The sequence below is a fragment of the Camellia sinensis genome, chromosome 2 (assembly GCF_055761805.1).
Source record: "Camellia sinensis isolate YWXY chromosome 2, ASM5576180v1, whole genome shotgun sequence".
NCBI lineage: Eukaryota > Viridiplantae > Streptophyta > Magnoliopsida > Ericales > Theaceae > Camellia > Camellia sinensis.
Genome location: NC_138962.1, coordinates 155065033 through 155086988, shown reverse-complemented (window position 1 = coordinate 155086988; position 21956 = coordinate 155065033). Strand labels below are relative to the sequence as shown.

The window sequence follows — 21956 nt, the reverse complement described above, 5'->3', positions numbered from 1 at the left end:
AAAAACACATCCACACACACAAACAGAAAATAGTTTCCCAGTGATAAATTTATCACTAACACAAATTTCTCCAAACATTAGTTTGCAAGTAATTAAAAAATAGAGGTGTGATCTAAAAAATATATGTCTCTTTCATCATTATCATCATCAACATCATCTTACAAATCCAAAACAAAACCCAAAAAAAAAAAAAAAAAAAAAAGTGCTAAAAACCAAACTAAACAAAAACAAATTAAAAAGCAAAAACATTTTTAACCGAGAAGATTTTTCAAATTCCAGTGCGATTGTCGAGATTTTTCTGATGGATCTAATATGATAGAGTGTAGATTGGCGATGGTGAAGTGTTGATCAGAGAAGATAAAGTATAGATCGAAGATAGTAAAGCATAATTGGAGAAGATAGAGTGTAGATTGATGACAATGGTGGTAGATCAGCAACGATGGTGGTAAATCGATGACAGTAAAGTATAGATCGGAGATAGTAGAGTGTAGATAGGCGATAATGAAGGTGGTTGGTGAGCAGTGGTAGTGGCGACTGACGGTGGGTGGCGGCGATAGATGTGCTAATGGTGGCAGTGTGCGGTGGCGGTGTGAAGCTTCATAAATGGTAAAGAGATGAGAGAGAGAGAGAGAGAGAGAGAGAGAGAGAGAGAGAGAGAGAGATTATGAAAAACTGGAAAATATTAGAGATAGGAGAGGAGAAAAAATATTTAATGAGAGTAATATATAGAGTTATTTGTGCATTTAAAAAGTCAACAAGATTTATGAGTAATTAATTTCATTTAGTGTGATTGATCAATAATTAATAGATTAGAGTAAGTAAGAGCATCTCCAATGTTTCATCAAATTTGAATAAAAATTTGATGAAAAATTTGATCTGATACGATGCATTTCAATAGAAAATTTAAAATTTTTATCAAATCTTTTTACAAAATTTCTAATTCATCCCAAAACCTGGTTGACACGTAGGTTGTTCGGTTGGTCATCCTGCCTAGGAGTAAATTTTCATTAAATCTTTTTACAAAATTTTTAATTCATCCCAAAACCCAATTGACACGCAAGTTGTCTTGCCAGTCATCCTTCCTAGGAGTTTAGCTGAAGCCTCTACAAAACCAATGGCTACTTGCAAAATTTGATGAAAGAATAAAAGTTCCTTTGATGAAAAATATAGTTCTTCCATCATTTGATATGAATTTAATGAAATAGTTGGAGCATAATTTTAACTAATTTTTCATCAAATTTGAATTTGATGAAAGATTGGAGATAGCCAAACAAGCCTTATTTTTAGGGTATAATTGAACTTAATTGTCATTAAGTCCTATTGAAAATAAATCTTAGTAAAATCGTTGTTAGAAATAATTTTTTATGACAATTTTTTGTATGTCACTAAAAAATGATAATTAATGATTTTTTTGTGATGAATTTTTCAAACTGTCGCTAAAAGTTAAAAATTAATGACCTTTTTTTGTGACGATGTCGCTAAAACTTATCATTAGTAATTTTTTTTGTAACAAAATTTTCAAATTATCGTTAAAAATTAATAATTAATAATATTTTTTAATAGTATGGGATGAAAAATGTTATTAGTTCTCACAAAATTTATTGAACAATAAATTTACCTATTAAGATTTCCATATAAGTCTCTTTTTTTAATGGACACAATGACAAGATGTTCAAAATTTGATAGTGTAAAATGTCTCACTTTTAATAAACACCAATGACAAGTTATTCAACAAAAAAAAAAAAAAACAAATAAACAAACGAATATACTCTAAGAATATTATTTAGATTAAGATTAATTATTAAACTGTAATTTAAAAACACATTTTATTTTTTATGGATGATAATTCAATGATAGTAATGCTTCTTCTCCAATCTTACTATTAGATTTCTCATCAAATTTAAATTTGATAAAATATGCTGCTTTTTAGGTTTCAATCCTGCTACCAAACTCGTATTAAATGATAGAAAAATTATTCATCAAATCAAATTAAAAAAGCATTTAATCATTCATCAAATCTCGTAAGTAATTATTGATTGACGTCCAGGTGGATGACTGGCCGGTCAATCGAGTGGATAACTGAATTGGAAAAGATTTGATAATAATTTACTCTAAACCAAACGATCAGTCAAATTTAATGAAATAATAATCAGAGCGTATCATATCAGATTAAAATTTTTAGTCAAATTTAATCAAAAAATTGATGGAGTGTGGTAGACGCTCATAAAAAATAAATAATAAAAACGTATAGGTGGGGGTTGAAAAAAAATTTACAAATATATAAATTTACAAATATATCTCTGGTAGAATACAAATGAAAAATCATGAAAGTGTAAATATCACTTACACTTTTCTATATTGATAATTTTTTTCTCTAACTCTCACTTACACCTAATTCTCAAAAGAAAAAAGAAACCATCAACGTCAGAAGAATACAAAAACAAAACAGTAGTAATGAGGTGGTCCATATCAAACAAACAAACAAAACCATCAAGCCAGCCTAGCTTATTGATTGCAATTATTGATTGCATTGCGTTGATGATAAAATTAGGGCAGACGGAGAGAGAGTCACGAGTTGCGGATGAGGTTGAGGTTCTCAGAGTCTACTTTGTGGTGCGAAACATTTAAGGATAATTTTGTATGTGTTTGATTTTGTATGAGGTATTATTCTGCTTGTAATTTCTTCTTGTTCTTATTTGAATGGCGAATGTACATGAGGTAGTCGTGAGACTGGTTGTTGCGCTACTCGTTGTTACTCTCTTATCTGGTCCGATCTGCATATTTGGAAAACAATCGCAATCGGCGCTGAGATTCGATAGAAATGGGGAGTTCAGAATATTGCAGGTTGCGGATATGCACTATGCGGATGGCAAAACCACCCCTTGCAAGGACGTGTTGCCGGAACAGGTCCCCGGTTGCTCAGACCTCAATACCACCGCCTTCCTCAAACGCATGATCCTTGCCTTCCACCCTCACCTCATCGTTTTCACTGGTACTCCACCCGTTTCTCCTTCCCTCTTTCTATCTCAACCCTACCCTTAGGCTCTGTTTGATTAACTCAAAGTGAATGGATTAATATTAGTCTATGTATGGATTAGTAATATAAATAATAATTTCCTCTTGTTCACGTTTATTTTGCAATAGATATGGACACATATAATGGGTCAATTTTGTAGCATAGAATGTTCATCCGAAACTAATTCGGATAACAAAAATTACAACTAAATAATAGAATGTGAGTCTGATGGATTAATAATCTTAGGACATGTTTGATTGGATAGATTAGAGCATGCTATTGAGATTATTAATTTTTGGGCCCAATTATCTCATGTTTATTTTAACATTTTAGTTTAGGATTATTAATCTGTTGGATAATTAATCCAACAAATTTGTAGGATTATTAGTAATGGGGTAGCGGTGAGAGTATTAATCCAATGGATAGTTTATCCTATTAATCCCATTGGATAGTGAATAACACACTAATTTGATAGGATTATTAATACCTTACTATTAATCTTATGAATCAAACATGGTCTTAATTCTTCGTTATAATCGGTCCAATCAAACTCGCCCATATATCTTTATGTAGATCTGATGCTATTGTTGCTTCAGTTTCTAGCTTGTTACAATAAGTTAGGAGGAGACAAAAAGAAAATGAAAAAAAAAAAAAAAAGTAGGTTAGGACTTAGGAGAGCATGGAACAAAAAGGAAAAGAGAGTGATAGAAGAGATAAAGAAGACAGAAGATGGGTTTCCTCCCCTTTTGCTTGGGAAAAGATAAAATGAGAGAAAATAAATGAAAATAAACTTTTATTATACGAGTAATTAGATGGGGAAATTGAAAACCACTTTTCTTTAAAAATTAGGGGCACTTCCCACTTGTATAATTGCAAAAGCTATTCAAATGGAAGGATTGAGTTTTATAAGTATGCAAAGCTAACTCAACATAATATTTCATCATGGAAGATCTCATGAAGTTCACTATGAATCATTGTGTACTTATTATCCATGATTTTTTGTCTTCTTTTGAAATTGAGATCACCAGAACATTAGAAAAAGAAAAATATTAAAGAAAAGAAAATAGCTTCCATTGATGGTATTCTTAATTGCTTCATTGTTTCTTCCACATAACCAAAGCTCCTAGGCTCCATTCTTATATTCACTTGGCAAACATCCTCAAGATATTATCCAATTCTCAAAAATAATCATAAAGCCTTTAGTTATATAGCAGCCAATACTTTAATAATATATTCAATTTGTTTAGTTCCTCCTTGAAAAGGAAAATTTGGCCTTTTCTTTTTTTGGAGCATGAAAATTTGGGCAATTTGAAATGGTGCTTCTGGTCACAGTTGCTAAATAGTTGAGAATTCTAACATTAACAGAGGCGCAAAGGGTTCCTTGGAACAATAAAAAAAAGTTATTGGATGTCTATCCTTCAGTGTTTTTTATTTGAAATTCTGATGAGGAAAAAAAAAGAAAAAAAGAAAAAAAAAGGGAAAAAGAAATGCCTCAATGATCGTATTAATTCAAACTGGCTTGCCTTACTGGATGCTTATTGTATTCATTTGGCATATGTACCTCAAAAGTTTTTCCTAATCTTGAGCTTTGCATAAAGCAATGTTAAAATGTGCTGTAAGTATTTATTGGGCTGGAATGCAGGGGACAACATCTTTGCATCTGATGCAACAGATGCAGCTTCTTCCATGAATGCTGGTTTTGCCCCTGCAGTATCGGCCAACATCCCTTGGGTTGCTGTTCTGGGAAACCATGACCAAGAATCTACCCTTTCAAGGGAAGGAGTGATGAAACATATTGTTGGTATGAAGAACACCTTATCTCAGCTTAATCCTCCCGAGGTGCATGTCATTGATGGTTTTGGGAACTATAATCTGGAAATCCATGGGATTGAGGGTTCAAGTTTTGCAAATAAGTCAGTTCTCAACCTCTACTTCCTTGACAGTGGTGATTACTCGACAGTTCCCTCCATCCCCCGTTATGGCTGGATCAAACCCTCTCAGCAGCTTTGGTTCCAACGCACTTCCATGAAGCTTCGGGTAACAACCTTGCACTTCTTTTTATTTTTATTATACTTTTTTTTTTTTTGTTGGGGTTTACTCATTTTAGTGTAGTGCTTTGTCTGAGTTAGTTGTATCATCCAGCATTATGCATTCCCTTCGTTGTCAAGTGCTCTCTGTTTGGGTTATTGTGGCCCAAATTAAGCAGATTGCTTTTGCTGAACTTTTGATTAATTTTATGCATTAAATTTTTTTATTGAATTCTCTTATGATTGTCCTTGATGCAGAGAGCATACATGAGCAAGCCAGAGGCCCAGAAAGCTCCTGCCCCAGGACTTGTGTACTTTCACATTCCATTGCCTGAATATTCCAGTTTTGACTCATCAAACTTCACGGGTGTTAAACAAGAAAACATTAGCTCTCCTTCGGTAAACTCTGGCTTCTTCACAACTATGGTGGAAGCGGGTGATGTGAAGGCCGTTTTTACTGGCCATGATCACGTCAATGACTTTTGTGGTGAGCTAACTGGCATACATCTCTGTTATGCTGGAGGCTTTGGATACCATGCTTATGGGAAGGCTGGATGGGCAAGGAGAGCAAGGGTAGTGGTAGCATCTATGGAGAAAACAGAGAAGGGAGGTTGGGGAACTGTAAAGTCTATCAAAACGTGGAAGCACCTCGATGATGAAAAACTCACTGCTATTGAAGGTCAAGTGCTTTGGAGCAAGAGTTCTGTTGGTAATGCTTCTTCACTTGTACCGTAAGAAGCATGGACATGGGCATGTGACACGAAATGAACACATTAACACAGAAATTTTCAAAACATGTAGGTCATGACACATGGGGACACTTGCAAAATATATAATTTTATATATTTATTATGTTGTATATAAGGATAAATAATTACTTTATGTCATATATATGATTATTTAAGTTAAATATAATAATTTTTAAAGTCTAAAGGAGGAGAGTGGGTATAAATTTACATTATTTTTGTTTTATTGTTGGATTCAAAGTTATTTTATTTAAACTTGTTATGTGCTTCGTTGTGAAAATGTTGGGCATTGTATGACGAGTGATGTGTCAGTGTTGGACACAACACCTTACCTTATTAGAAGTTTCCATGCTTTTTAGCTGGTACCTTTCCTCTCTCTGGCATTGGTCCTTTCAATTCGTCATACTGATAGTGAATAGCATGCTTGAGGGACATGACATGGTTTCATGTCATTTGGGATTCTTCTTATGAGAGAGCTTCATCAATTGAAATGGCTAGGTTCACAAAAACTGACCCCAACATTGGAAGTATAATGGACATCTCCTTCCTTCTTAAATATATTATTATTTTTTATTTCTTTAACAAAGGTGTTACTAACACTACACCCCTCTTTCTCACATTCGGTATACTTCTTTTACAAAGGTGTGCTTTACTTTTCTCTTTCCTTTATCTTTTGACTGGGAATTAATAGCAACTTGATGGCATAAGCTTTGGTATTTCCATTATAATATAATGCTGGTGTGTGGCCATATGAAAGTATTAATCACATTACCACTATAGCTACTCCCACCACCATTGCTATAACGTTTCACGTTTCCAAAACCTTATTTTAATCGACATTTCTCTAATAGGTTTAGGCTATTTGAACTTGGATTCGTGGGTTGACATGACTTACGAAATCGATTGCTTATTACTTTTCAAATTCCAAAGTTATAAAAGTATTATCAAATCATGTCTGCTTTAATTGTTTTGTATTCTACATCATGTGCTTCGGAGTGTTTAATTTGGACTTAGAACAAAAATATGCAATTAGAACCTCTTACTCAGGAAATTCACAAGCGGATTTAGAAGACTCTTAAGTTGATCTTCTTTGGATGAATCTAGGAGTGTAAAAATAGCCCGTGGGTAGCCTGAAACCCGCCTACAGCCCGATGTGGGCCCAACCCATTTAGGCTCGCTTGGGCCCAGGCCCGAGTCCAGCTCGAGCCCCAGGGCTAGGGCCTAGGCCATTATTTTGAAGCCTGGCCCAACCCATGGGGCCGGCCCGTAGCCCGGACCATCGGCCCACTTAGGGCTTGGCCCATCGGCCCGCTTAAGGAAAATAATGGAAAATAATAAAATAATAAAAATTTTGGTAGAAAAAAATAATAATAAAATTTTAATGGAAAATAATAAAATTTTGGTAAAAAAATTTTTTTAAAAAAATGGTTAGGCTCGCCCAAGACCGAGGCTGGGCCTAAGCCCATTAGGCCGGCCCACCCATAGGCCCGAATACCCCTAGGCCTGGGCTTAATTTTTTGGCCCGTGGGCTGGCCCGGCCAGGCCTGAATTTTGGCGAGAGCCCGCGAGACCCGACATGAGTTGAGCTGTGCCGGGCCAGATTTACACCCCTAGATGAATCTACTCGAGTGGCTAAAAACCTCCACAGGAGCGGAGCATGTGGGGGCAAAATTCTCTAGATGACATGGCAGTTTCCCCTCCACTGTTTGTTCTCATTTCTTTAAATCTATACACGAAAATCTCATCAAATTTTCACACACACATGCATTTTCTCTCTCTCTCTCTCTCTCTCTCTCTCTCGTTGACAGTAGTAGGTAGTGGTGGAGAGGTATAGAAATGTGTGATATTTATTTAGATATGGTATTGAATGAATTGCATGTGTCACATCAACAGATTGCTTGGTAAATTTCAACAATTAAGAAAATAAGGTTAGTGAAAAATAGGGTTGATGAACTTCAATAGATAGACAAAACAAGTGATTTCGAAAGATAAACAGATAAGTTAATTTCAATAGGTAGTTGTTTTGGACAAATTTTGTCATTTTGGCCCAAAAAGATTAGAGTTTGGGCCTAATGACTCAAAAAATTTAGAAATAGACTTATGGCTTGAGTGCCCTTTAATTATGTATATTATTAATAGATAGGGCACTTACGAGCCGGTTCTGTTTACTAAACTTATTTACTTATAAATCTTATTCTATTTTTCACCTATCAATATTTCCAAAATGCCATCTTCTTAGCTTTTGCATCCTCATTATTCACATTGCCATGATTGCACCTTTCACCGCCAAAGACCACCTCGACTATAGGAGACCACTTCCATCTGCCGAAGTCGGAGACCACCTCCAGCCATCGTCTCCAACCACTGGCAACCAACTCCAACGATATTTTTTTTGGGTACTAATTTTTGAAACTCATTCTGCCATTTTTTGAAGAAAAATCAACATTCATCTCCCCTACGTTACTCTCTCATTCCTCCCCAGATTTGGTAATAACAAGAGAAATAGAAAAGAAGTAGAAATATTTAACAATGATAAATTTAAGGAGCTGCCATTCCCACTCCACTTTACTCTAAATATACTTTATTCTTTATCCTTATTATACATATGAGGGAGTGTATTTGGAGCAAAGTGAAGTGAGAATAGTAATTATTTATAATAAGGACAAAAAATAGAGTGTATTTGGAGTAAAGTCAAATGGGAATAGCGGCTCTCTAAATATATTACTATATCAATATTTATCAAACCAGTTAATCACTTATTCTCTTTCACTATCACACTGACACTTATATGCATGCACCGCCCCTCACTTATTCATTCAAAGAAATACATTCACACACCTACATATAAAAAATGAGTAAGAATGATAAATTTATCGCTTAAGTAGATTTATCTAGATTTATCACTAATAAATGTTATTAGTGATAAATTTGTCATTGTATCAACATTTATCAAACTAGTTAATCACTTATTCTCTTTCATTATCACACTTACATTTACATACATGCACACTCCTTCACTTGTTCATTTAAAAAAACGCATCCACACACATACACAGAAAATAGTTTCTCCAGTGATAAATTTATCACTGACACAAATTTCTCCAAACATTAGTTTACAAGTAATTAAAAAATAGAGGTGTGATTTGAAAAATCTCTGTCTCTTTCATCATTATCATCATCATCTTACAAATCCAAAACAAAACCAAATAATAAAAAAAAAGTGCTCAAAACCAAACCTAAACAAAAACAAATTAAAAAGCAAAAACATTTCTAACCAAGAAATTTTTTCAAATTCCAGTGCGGTTGTCGAGATATTTGCGATGGATCTAATATGATAGAGTGTAGATTGGCGATGGTGAAGTGTTGATCGAAGAAGATAAAGTATAGATCGAAAATAGTAAAGCATAGTTAGAGAAGATAGAGTGTAGATTGATGACGACGGTGGTAGATCGACGACGATGGTGGTAAATCAATGACAGTAAAGTATAGATCGGAGATAGTAGAGTGTAGATCGGTGATAATGAAGGTGATTGGTGAGCGGTGGCGGTGGCAGTGGCAATGGCGATCGATGGTGGATGGTAGCGGTAGGTGTGCTAACAGTGGTAGTGTGTGGTGGTGCTGTGAAAGCTTCATAAATGGTAAAAAGATGAGAGAGAGAGAGAGAGAGAGAGAGTTCTCTAGAAAATATTGGAGAGAGAAGAGGAGAACAAATATTTAATGTGGGTAATATATAGAGTTATTTGTGCATTTAAAAAGTCAACAAGACTTGTGAGTAAGTAATTTCATTTTGTGGGACTGAGCAATAATTAACCCTTAATAGATTAGAATAAGTAAGAGCATCTCCAATGTTTCATCAAATTTGAGTAAAAAATTGATGAAAATTTTGATCTGATATGATGCACTCCAATAATAAATTTAAAATTTTTATCAAATCTTTTTACAAAATTCCTAATTCATCCCAAAACCTGATTGACACACAGGTTGTCTGTCTGGTCATCCTGCCTAAGAGTAAATTTTCATCAAATCTTTTTACAAAATTTTTAATTCATCCCAAAACCCGATTGACACGCAGGTTGTCCGGCCAATCATCCTTCCTAGGAGTTCGGTTGAAGCCTCTACAAACCAACGGCCACTTGCAAAATTTGATAAAAGGATAAAAGTTCCCTTGATTTGATGAAAAATATAGTTCTCCCATCATTTGATATGAATTTAATGAAATAGTTGGAGCACAATTTTAACTAATTTTTCATCAAATTTGAATTTGATGAAAGATTGGAGATGGCCAAACAAGCCTTATTTTTAGGGTATAATTAAACTTAATTCTCATCAAGTCCTATTGAAAATAAGTCCTAATAAAATCGTTGTTCAAATAATTTTTTATGACGATTTTTTACATATGTTACTAAAAATTGATAATTAATGATTTTTTTTTGTGACGAATTTTTCAAACTGTCGCTGAAAGTTAAAAATTAATGACATTTTTTTGTGACGATGTCACTAAAACTTATAATTAATGACATTTTTTGTGACAAAAATTTTAAACTATCGTTAAAAATTAATAATTAGTAATGTTTTTTAATAGTGTTTGATAAAAAAATGTTATTAATTCTTACAAGACCTATTGAATAATAAATTCATCTATTAAGGTCTACACATGAGTCTCTTTCTTTAATGCATACTGTACGGGAAAGAAATATACCTTCTCGTATAATCCTGTTGATTAAGTCCGCGCTTCTCCGTACGACGTCGCTTTGTCACCTGAAAATACAAACGTGAGCTAGCCGGCGGGTGTGTGCCGGAAACCTCTCCGATGCCTAAGTCAGCAAACTTGACAAATAAACAAAGCTCAATGTATTCAGTAAGCAAAATTATGTGTTGTGTTACCTCCTCCAAGGTGATGTTTGTGAGCTTTTATAGGTTTCGGATGGCACAATCCTAGTAGGACTTTTATTTCTCCATGCAGAGTCCTCCTAGGATTCATACTTCTAAAGGATAATGCTTATCATTTTACACTCCCCCCACTGCTTAAACCAAGTGGGATGGTTTTTACCACGGCCGAACTACCATTTGACCGAAGTACCCACGGCTATGCCAAGCCACAAAATAAGCCGTGCTATCATTGGTTCGGTTCTGTCTCTCGTTCACACCTTATCTCGGTTCTCCTTTGTATGAACCATGATGTGTTTGGACCGAGCTACCGAGTAGCAAAGACCTGACCGATCTATGCAGAATACGTCATGACCGGACTAATTCTAAGACCGGACTAACTCCAAGTTGTCCAAACCGAAGTAACTTAACATAATTTCTGGGCTGGAGTAACTTTATCTCTCTTGGGCCAGAATAACTTTTCGGCCTTTTTACCCAGTCCTTCATACTTTGGGCCATAAAGTCCATCTCATAGCTCGGCCCAATTTTTACCAAAAATTACCCTCTCAATTGCCCCTTAATTCCATCTGCACAGCATGATTGGGATTACCTGTCTACCAGCCGAGCTGAAGTTTTTTAAACCTTTCCAACTGAGCTAAAAAACCATTCAACCTCTCCAGCCGAGCTTAAAAAAAACTTTTTAGCCCTCCAACCGAGCTTATTTCACTCCGGGCTCTTTTCGTTCGGTCAAAGCGTCTCTTCAATCAGTGACTGTAACGCTTCACGTTCCAATGACACGTGGCAGGCTCTGATAGGCTGTGGGCAGCTGTCACGCCGCCCTCGTACTACGAAAAATTCGAACAGTCCCGCCATTTTTGCCTTCCGTCTTTTTCACAAAACAACCCTTTTATCTTTGAATCATTCACCTTCTCTGTTCATCTTCTTCTCTCTTCATGCCTCTGTTTCTCCAACCTCTGAGTTCTCTGAGCTCGTGTTCTTTGCTGGTGCTGTTGCTCCCTTCTTCAGCTTCATCTTCTTCTGGTAAGCTTCAAAAAACCCGTTTTGTTTTTCTTCTTTCTGCTTTCTATGTTTTTGCGAAACATGCTTGTTCATTTTTGTTTTTGCTTCTGAACTTTCATGGGAAAATCAGTAGAACCTATGAGTATATGCTATATATCCTATAGACAACTCGATTTTGATCCAGAATCATGTCCCAACCGAACTAGGAAACTGTTTGTCCTATATAGGTAGATTACTTTAGACAATAACCGAACTAGAACTTGTAGAAATAACAGCAGTTTCAGTAGGTTACCAACTCCCGAATTACTCTAGCCGAGATAAGCTCATCGAACGACGTTTGAACTCATTAAACTAGGAACCTCGGTCTTCAACCGAGCTAAGCCTTTAGGGCTAAGCCAGCCTTCCTAGTTTCTGAACTAAACTCAGAAAGCTGCCCCTAGAGGCTCAACCGAAGTAACAAAAACTCATAGTTCAACCGATTTAGGCCTTTGGGGCTAAACCAGCTTTCTTAGTTTCTTAGACTGAACTCAGAAAGCTGCCCCTAGACGATGAACCGGTCTAGTAAAATTGTTTCCAAAGCCAGTATGCCGTGATGCTTGCCAAGATCTGGCAAATAAGAACCCTGCTCAAACCGAGCTATGAAGCTTTTTACTGAACCGAGATAGAACCTGTTCATAAAGCCGAAGTAGGGCTCTTTTACCTTGCTTTTAATTTGTAGCACGGTCCAATGATCTGTGCTTAACCCCTCTGTTTTCTACTTTGCAGACTTAGATTGCCCAGGCACTCCTGCGTGTGCTCAACCGAGCTACTGAGCACAACTTTTGCACCGATATAACTTATTCATAATTTATACCTTAAATGGGGAAGTACAGGTATCTAGTAGACACTCCAGGCGGCCTAGCCGAATTCAGAAAGGACTATAACATACCTGATGACGTCCACCTGTCTTTAGCCGAAAAAGATGTCATTCCTTGGGATAACGAAGGCTTTGTCCCCTTCACCCTCCTGTCAATTATTGAAACCGGACTACGATTTCCAGTCCAACCTTTAATCTGTGAGTTTCTTAGGCAGACTAGATTATGTCCTACCCAACTATCCACCAATTCATGCCGCATCATTATGGGAATAGCCGAACTGAACCGTCAAGCCGGACTAAACCTTGGCCTGGCCGAAATCTTCCACCAATATTCCATTGGCTCAAAAGAAGATGGGTGGGTCTATTATCTTAGAATACGTCGCCGCCGAGAGAAAATAATAAAATATACACCGGACAAAGACTTAAACGACGACGATTTTTTCTGGGTCTCTGGAAACTTTGAGGATTATCAAGCCCAGATTCCTGGCCGACCTATAAATTGGAAAAAAGGAGAGCCCGGTAAATTTACTTCGGTTTTCTTGCTTGCTTTCTTATATTTCGATTTTTTAATCTTTCAGTCGGACTAACAGTTATCTTCTTTCGCAGATTCTGCCCACCTTCACTCTTTATACAGCTACCCAAACCTAGCCACTTTGCGCGCCGCACTACGGTACCCAGAACGTAGTTGGGCCAAATTACTGAAGTTTGAGCCGACCTACAGATATAGTGGTCGCCGAAAAGCCAGAGTCACTGATTTTCTGCTTGAAGACGCCCCAGCACCGGACCCCACCTTACCCCAAATCAGACTCATTCCACTCACTGCTGAAGAGGAGATGGCCAAAAAGAACAGAGTAAGGGCTCTCCTGATCGAAACCAATAGGGCCGAAGTACCACCAGAAAGTCAAACCCAAGAAACGGTGGTGGCCCTTCCTATTCAACAGCCGTCCTCATCCCGCCGAACCAAGCGCGCCCGGACCGCTGAAACCGAACCAAGTTTGGTTGATGAAGAAGAAACTGCTCTTCCACCAAGCCTGCCACTGAGCCCCCAACCGGAGCCTTCCGACCGAACTACCACTAGCTGGGTGCCAAAACTTTCCTTCAACAACCGAGATATCCAAGACTTAGACTCAGTTGTTGCTGAGAAGGATCACCAATTGGCCTTCAACCTGGCCAAGAGTGTGTGTCTCCCCAAAGATATGGAACACCACCAAAAGCAATTGAACACCGAACTGAAGGCCATCCGGTCTTCAACAAAATCCATGATTCTGGTAAGTAACTTCGGCCGTTTTTCTGTCTACTTTTTTCAACTCTTACTTTGGCTAAAGGGAAACCTTTGTTTTGCCAGGCCATTCAGAAAAACCACATTACTCATAGGAAAGTGCTAGAGCTCAGGAAAACAACAAGGCAAGCCGTAGCAGAAGCCGAAGTGAAGTCGGCCGAGCTAGAAGAGGCCAGAAAGCAAATGGCTGAGCTACGAGCTGAGAACGGCCGACTGGCCGGATTGGTTAGTTCGGCCGAGGCGGAAAAGCAAAAGGCCGCCATCGTGCTAAAAGACAAGTATCTGCGCGAGCTGGTGAAGCTTGAAAAGAAGAAAAATACAGAAATATCCCAACTGAAGGAGAGCGCAAAAGGCGCCGAAAAGAAAGGCTTCAAGAAGGCAGAGGATGTATATGTCAAGCAGTGTGAAGCCGCCAAGGAACTGTTCTTTAAGTGCGGCTGGAGGGCAGCCGTTGAGAAACTCGGTCACGATCCACAGACCGAGGTTTTCAACCCTCCAGCCTACTTCATACCGAACTCCCTTGTGGAGTATGCTAATGCCATGCAACAGCAGTTTCTTGAAGGCTCAGACTCTGATGAAGACTCTGCCTCTGAGGATACTCCGGTTGTCAATGCGGATCAGACAGTTCGGTTGGAGCCCATGGTGGAAGACCTGACTATTGAACGTCCAGGGGAAACCGTGGTTCCGACCGAAACCACCCTTGCGACCGTGAGCGAGCTCCCGTCTGAAACCGGTCTTCGTGTTGATGCTGATGCAGCTTTTGATGCCGAAATTGAAGACCTTTTCTCTTGATTTTGTACTTTTTTCTCTTTTTTGTTACCTTTTGTCTTTGTAACCCGGCTATGCCCCTCTGTAATTGCTTTTCAATGAATGAAAAATTTTGCTTGAACTCTTATTCCGGTTTTGATTTGTATGCTTGCACTTGTAATGTCCTCTATTATTCCAACTGTTATTCCGGTTTTTAGATGGTTAAACTAACTATGCTTACCAGCCAACCACTCCTTAGCCGACATAATTACTTCGGCTGAGGAGTACTTAGAGTTGGTTTTAATCTAGCCAACCATTCTTCAGCCATACCCATACTTCGGCTGAAGAGTTCAAAGAGTTGGTTTAATCCAGCCAACCACTCTTCAGCCATACCCATACTTCGGCTGAAGAGTACTCAGAGTTGGTTTAATCCAACCAACCACTCTTCAGCCATACCCATACTTCGGCTGAAGAGTACAAAGAGTTGGTTTAATCCAACCAACCACTCTTCAGCCATACTCATACTTCGGCTGAAGATTTTCAAAGAGTTGGTTTAATCCAGCCAACCACTCTTCAGCCATACCCATACTTCGGCTGAAGAGTACAAAGAGTTGGTTTAATCCAGCCAACCACTCTTCAGCCATACCCATACTTCGGCTGAAGAGTACAAAGAGTTGGTTTAAATCAGCCAACCACTAAGTTAGTTTTTTCCAGCTAACTTAGAACAAGGTTTCGTTATTCCGACCAAACGTCCTACAGCCTGGATCCTTATCCTGGGCTTAGGAAGGGTGTTGGTTTATTCCAGCCAACCTCTAAGTTAGTTTTTTCCAGCTAACTTAGAATAATGTGTTTGCAATGTTCCTAAATTTTACTAAAGCTAACTTTTACAGAGAACAACTCATGCTGAAAAGAATCGCTTGTTTTATTGAAGAAAGAAAAAATTACACATGTTTAAAAGAGAAAAGCTTAAAAGTAAAATAACTTGAGATTGGCCGTGTTCCATGGCCTAGGGATTGCTTTGCCGTCCTTGTCTTCTAGGTGGTATGCCTCTTTGCCTGCTAACCCAACCACTTTGTAAGGACCTTCCCAGTTTGGCCCTAACTTGCCATCTCCTGGTACCAAGGTATTTTCCATTACTTTGCGCAGTACCCAATCGCCGATCTTGAATTGTCTTGGATGCACATTTTTGTTGTATTTTCTAATTAACTCTTGTTGGTATGAAGCAATGGGAACCAGTGCTCTTTCTCTTCTTTCTTCTGCAAGGTCGAGTTCCAATGTTATGGTTTCTCCATTTAAGTCTGGATCAAAGTTTTCGCTTCGAATTGTGGGGAGGCCAACTTCCAGTGGAATTACTGCTTCCATTCCGTAGGCTAAGGAGAATGGTGTCTCTCCTGTTGATCGTCGAGGTGTGGTGCGATAAGCCCATAAAACATGAGGAAGTTCGTCTGCCCACTTGCCTTTTGCCTTCTCTAACCTTTTTTTTCAGTCCATCCAAGACGACTTTATTTGATGCTTCTGCTTGGCCATTTGTTTGAGGATATGCCGGTGTAGAATTGTAGAATTCTATCTTGTATTCTTCACAAAAGCCTCTAAAGATTCTGCCGTCGGACTGAGTGCCATTGTCTGAAATTAAGGCTTTTGGTATGCCAAAACGAGTGATGATATTCTGCCAAACGAACTTCTTCACATCTTTTTCTTTGATTGATGCCAATGCTTCTGCTTCCACCCACTTTGTGAAGTAGTCTGTTGCCGTGAGAAAGAACTTCCTGTTGCCGGATGCTGTTGGAAGTGGTCCTACTATGTCCAAGCCCCACATTGCGAAAGGCCATGGGCTAGTTAATGGTAGGAGTTCTCTAGTTGGTTGATGTATTTGATGTGCGAATTTTTGGCATTTCTCACACTTCTTCATATATTTTTCTGAGTCTGCCTGCATGTATGGCCACCAGTATCCTTGTGAAATGGCCCTGTAAGCTAGCGATCTTCCTCCTTGATGGCTTCCGCACACCCCTTCGTGTATCTCATACAAGAATGCTTCCACTTTGCTGGGGTGGACACACTTTAGATAGGGTCTTGAGAACGACTTTTTGTATAATGCCAAAGATGGGGAGAGCCAAAATCGCTGTGATTTTGCTCTAATTTTGTTGGCTTCTTTCTTTTCTTCCGGTAGGACGCCATCTTTTAAGAATAGTATGATGGGATCCATCCATGAGGGGCCTAGTTCTGCGCAGCATACTTCTTCTGCTTCTGGGTCTTCGATGCTTGGTCTTGGTAAGTAGTCGATGAGTAATGGATGAGGGATGGATGTATCTGCCATTGAGACAAAGCCTGCTAGTTCGTCTGCTCTGCTGTTTTCCTCCCTGCCAATTTGCTCTATCCTTACTACTTCAAACTTCTTGATCTCTGTTCTGACCAATTCTTGGTACTTGGCCATTCTATCATCCTTTGCTTCGTAGTCGCCAGAAATTTGGTTTACCACCAGCTGTGAGTCGCTGTATACCATTAGTTCGGTGGCCTTCATGTAGCATGCTGATTTGAGTCCTGCGAGAAGTACTTCATACTTCGCTTCGTTGTTTGATGCTGGGAAGCCAAGGTTGATTGCTTGCTCTACAACCAGGCCATCTGGGGAGATGAGGACTATGCCAAGTCCTGCACCATGCCGGTTGGATGCTCCATCCACAAAGAGCTTCCACATCTCTCCAACGAACAACTTCCAGCAAGTGGAGGGGTCAGATGATGTCGTGGGGTCAAGAATGGTGTTTTCTTCAAGGTCCATGCTTGCTGTCTGCCCCTCGCCATCTGATTGTACTGTTGGTGAGTCTTGGTTTGTTTCTTCCTTGCTGTCTTTAGTTTGGTCTGCCTTGGAGTCTGACCGAGTGCTTTCTGCTAGGGGTTGCGCTATTCCGGCGTCAACTTCCATCCCTAGTTCGGTTGTGTCAGTTAGGTCGACTGGGCAGATATGATGACTTCCTGGAGTAAATTATGCGACGAAGTCTGCTAAAGATTGGGCTTTTACTGCAGTTCTAGGTTGGAATTTAATGTCGAATTGTCCCAGCTCTATAGCCCACTTCAAGATTCGCCTAGAAAAGTTCGCCCTCTCAAACAAAGCTTTTAGTGGAAAAGCTGTGAGGACAACTATGGTGTGGGCATGAAAGTAGTGTGCCAATTTCCTGGAGGCCATCATTAAGGCTAATGCCAGTTTTTCCAGTGGCAAATACCTTGTTTCGGCTCCCAGCAATGTCTTGCTGACATAATAGATGGGCAGGTGTTGGATTCCTTCTGCACGAACCAATACTACGCTAACTGCGTGTTGAGAGACTGCCAGGTATAAGAAGAGTTCTTCACCAGGTACTGGGGTAACAAGCAGTGGTGGGGAAGACATATATTCCTTCAAGCTTTCCAGAGCTTGGTCGCATTCTTCATCCCACTCGAACTTAGCCTTTAAGGCATGAAAAAATGGTCGTAGTCTATCTGACGACCTGCTTATGAACCGGTTGAGTGCAGCTGCCATGCCGGTGAGATGCTGCACTTCTTTCACTGAGTTTGGTCTCTCCAAATCTTGGATTGCCTTGATTTGAAAGGGGTCTGCTTCTATACCTCGGTTGGTCACAAGGAAACCCAGGAATTTGCCAGATCCTACTCCGAATGCACATTTGGACGCATTGAGGCGCAACTTGTGCTTCTTCAGGATCTCAAACATCTCGCCTAGGTCCTTAAGATGGTCATTCTCATCCTTGCTCTTGACCACCATGTCATCGATGTAAGCCTCCATTGTTCTGCCTAACAATGGTTCAAACATCTTGGTGACCATCCGTTGGAATGTTGCCCCTGCGTTTTTCAGGCCAAAGGGCATGACCTTGTAACAGTATAGTCCTCTTGGAGTTATAAAAGATGTGACCTCCTGGTCTGGTTCATGCATGGCGATTTGGTGGTAGTCTTTGTATGCATCCAGAAAGCTAAGTCGGTTGTGCCCCGCCATCAGGTCTACCAGTTGATCTATTCGTGGTAGAGGGAAGCTATCTTTTGGGCACGCCTTGTTGACTGTTTTGTAGTCGACGCAGACATGCCATTTGCCATTCTTCTTTGGTACTACTACTGTGTTGGAGATCCATCTTGGGTAGTGCACTTCTCTGATTGCTCCTGCCTCCAGTAGGTTACCTACTTCTTCCGCCACGATTTCGGCATGGTGAAGCGCCGATCTGCGAGTGCGCTAAATGACTGGTCTAGCGGATGGGTGGACATTAAGTTGGTGACAGATGAAGTTTGGATCAATGCCTGGCATATCGTAGGGCGTCCAGGCAAACACTACAATGTTAGAGGTTAAGAATTTTAAGACCTCTAATCTCTCAGTGCTGGACAACGACGAACCGAGCAAAAAGAACTTATCTGGGTTCTTTTCATCTATTCTTACCTCTACCAAGTCCTCTACTGCTTTCTGATCAGCCGCTTTGCCAACATCTGCGAATAGCTCATTGCCCTCAGGTTCTTCCACCGAATGAACGTATCCTTTCGCAGCGCGGCTGCCGTTTACCGTGACAAAGCATTGCTTTGACATGATCTGATCTCCATAGACTTCTTCAATTATACCGGTGTCGTTGGGGAACCGCATTACTTGGTGGTAGGATGACGCCACCGATCGCATGGCATGCAGCCATGTTCTGCCCAAGATGATGTTGTAAGTGGAGGGGACCTTTAATACCTAGAACTCCACTTGTTTCGTCACGCTTCCTGCTCTAACTGGAAGAATTATTTTGCCGACGGGCCATTCTGGCATAGAGTTGAATCCAATTAGGGGTGATACAGCAGACGCCAAGTCTTTATCTTGTAGCTTCAGTTGTTTAAATGTTTCGTAGTACATGATTTCACATGAACTACCCTGGTCAATCAGAATCCGCTTGACCTCAAAATCCTTGACTCGGAGAGTGACGACTAGGGCATCATTGTGAGGACAGTATATTCGATCCAAGTCTTTATCCGAAAAAGACATGACGTTTGTTGCCTCTGTTTTCCCCTTCTTGATGGCAGGTTGGGCATTTAGCACCTCTCTAAAGTGCTCAGCCTTCTTGATTGATCCCCTGAGCTCGCATACACGCTCAGGTTCAAAGACTCCATGTATCACATTGATAATGCCTTGAGGTGGGGCGTCGATTGACATTCCGTTGGGGTTATTGTGATCCTGGGGGGCTAGCTGCGTTCCTCCTTCAATGTACTTGTCCAAGTGGCCTGCTGCCACCAACTCTTCCAGGTGTTGTCTCAATGGTGTGCAATTCTCTGTGCGGTGTCCCTTTTCTTTGTGAAAGGTGCACTGCGATCTTTCGTCATAGTCCTTCTGGGCTTCTTCTAGCTTGGCTGGCCACTTGACGAAAGGCTCATCTCTTATTTCGCTCAGAATCTGATATATCGGTTTCTTGAACACCGTGGTTATGGCAGTGCAGATTCTCAACCATCTTTTATCCGGGTCTTCTCCGTTATCTCGTCTGCCACGTCCGTTTCTGTTCTGACGATCTACCGCATTGACCTTTGCTGAGATCTTCTTTTTTGGTACTGCGGTCGCACTAGATTTTGCTTTGGCACGTGCGCCATCCTCTTCTACCCTGATGTGCTGATGCACTCTTTCCATCAGGGCTTCCATAGTGAGGGGTGGCGTCATGGTGATTGAGTCCCTTAGTCTGTTCCCGACTGGAAGGCCTCTTTTATACTGCGCAATGGCGAGATTGGTGGGGCAGTCCTTAATCTGATTGAATGTCTCCCAGTAGCGACTATTGAAAGATCTTAGGGTCTCTTTATCGCCCATGTCGATGGAGAGTAGCTGGTTGATCTCCACCGGGGTTTTAGTGTTTGTTCGGAACCTTGTTACGAACGCTTCTGCCAATTGCGCCCAGGAGGCTATGTTGCCCTCAGGAAGTTTCTCGAACCAAGTCAAGCCTAGGTCGCCAAGGCTAGACGGGAAGAGTATGCACATTAAGGCCTCGTTTCGCCTGTAAACGGCCATGACTTGGCGAAAGTGGCTTAAGTGTGAGTACGGGTCCGTCTTCCCTTCATATGTAGTGAATTTCGGCTGAAGGAAGCCTGATGGTAGGGGCGCGTTTTCAATCGCTGGAACAAACGGCGAAGTCTGCAGCCTTGCTAGTGCTTTGTCCGTTGGTTCGTAGGCAGGGCGCAGTATTGGCATTCCAACCTCGACGCTTCCATGCGTCCGAGGAGCCAACCGCTGTAAGGCAGAAACTTTGTGCGGATCCCGCGCCCTGGCATCCTCCTTGCATCGTGCTTTCTCTTCAAGCACGGTTCGTAAGTCGGATGATCTGGGTAATTCCGTCTGTCTAGATCTGGTTTGGTGCGAATGCGAGGGCCAATACGTGCTTCCTTCAGTATATGATCTTTCAGATCTCGTCCTTTCAGACCTGGAGTGACGAGTTCTGGAAGACCAGAATTGAGTATCGCCTGTCCTGAGGCTTCTACTCTCTCCTTGCGAGGGTGTGGTATTCCTACTACAATTTTCTGAGTGGCGAGGGGGCGTCTTGTTTTTGTGCCCCTCTCCTGTCGCCACTTCTTTTCTCTTCATCTGGCGCTTCAAGGCCTCGATGTCCGCCGCCATCTTCTTTATTAATTCATCTTGTTCTTTCACGCGGTCTTCCAGAGCTTGATGATCAATCCTCCGTCTTTGCCTGTCAGGACTTTGCGAACGAGAGTGACGGGGGCTGTTAGTTCGCCTCCCCCTAGTATCCCTCATGGTGTTATGTCTTTGGGGCTCCAAGTCCGCCATGGGAGGGACAGAGGGTAATCCTTCACGCCTTGCGCCCCCATCTGGAGTTAGCCCGTCGACGGCGGATTGCGGCAATTCTTCAATGTGTGTCATTGATCGTAAAGGGGAGAAGCTTTAATCAAGAGGTTTTGTTCTGTCTGTTTTTCCCACAGACGGCACCAATTGTACGGGAAAGAAATATACCTTCTCGTATAATCCTGTTGATTAAGTCCGCGCTTCTCCGTACGACGTCGCTTTGTCACCTGAAAATACAAACGTGAGCTCGCCGGCGGGTGTGTGCCGAAAACTTCTCCGATGCCTAAATCAGCAAACTTGACAAATAGACAAAGCTCAATGTATTCAGAAAGCAAAATTATGTGTTGTGTTACCTCCTCCAAGGTGATGTTTGTGAGCTTTTATAGATTTCGGATGGCACAATCCTAGTAGGACTTTTATTTCTCCATGTAGAGTCCTCCTAGGATTCATACTTCTAAAGGATAATGCTTATCCTTTTACACCCCCCCACTGCTTAAACCAAGTGGGATGATTTTTACCACGGCCAAACTACCATTTGACCGAAGTACCCACGGCTATGCCGAGCCACAAAATAAGCCGTGCTATCATTGGTTCGGTTCTGTCTCTCATTTACACCTTATCTCG

The 21956-nt window shown here is 40.4% G+C and overlaps 1 protein-coding gene across 1 annotated transcript; it reads left to right on the top strand.

Annotated features, from left to right (window-relative positions):
- Nucleotides 1-2341: 2341 nt before the first annotated feature.
- Nucleotides 2342-5976, top strand: LOC114263582 (putative inactive purple acid phosphatase 29). Its single transcript, XM_028204144.2, has 3 exons — nucleotides 2342-2992; nucleotides 4659-5053; nucleotides 5302-5976. Exons 1-3 carry the CDS (start codon nucleotides 2701-2703, stop codon nucleotides 5776-5778), a joined length of 1164 nt encoding a protein of 387 aa, XP_028059945.2. The 5' UTR covers nucleotides 2342-2700; the 3' UTR covers nucleotides 5779-5976.
- The last annotated feature ends 15980 nt before the right edge of the window (nucleotides 5977-21956 follow it).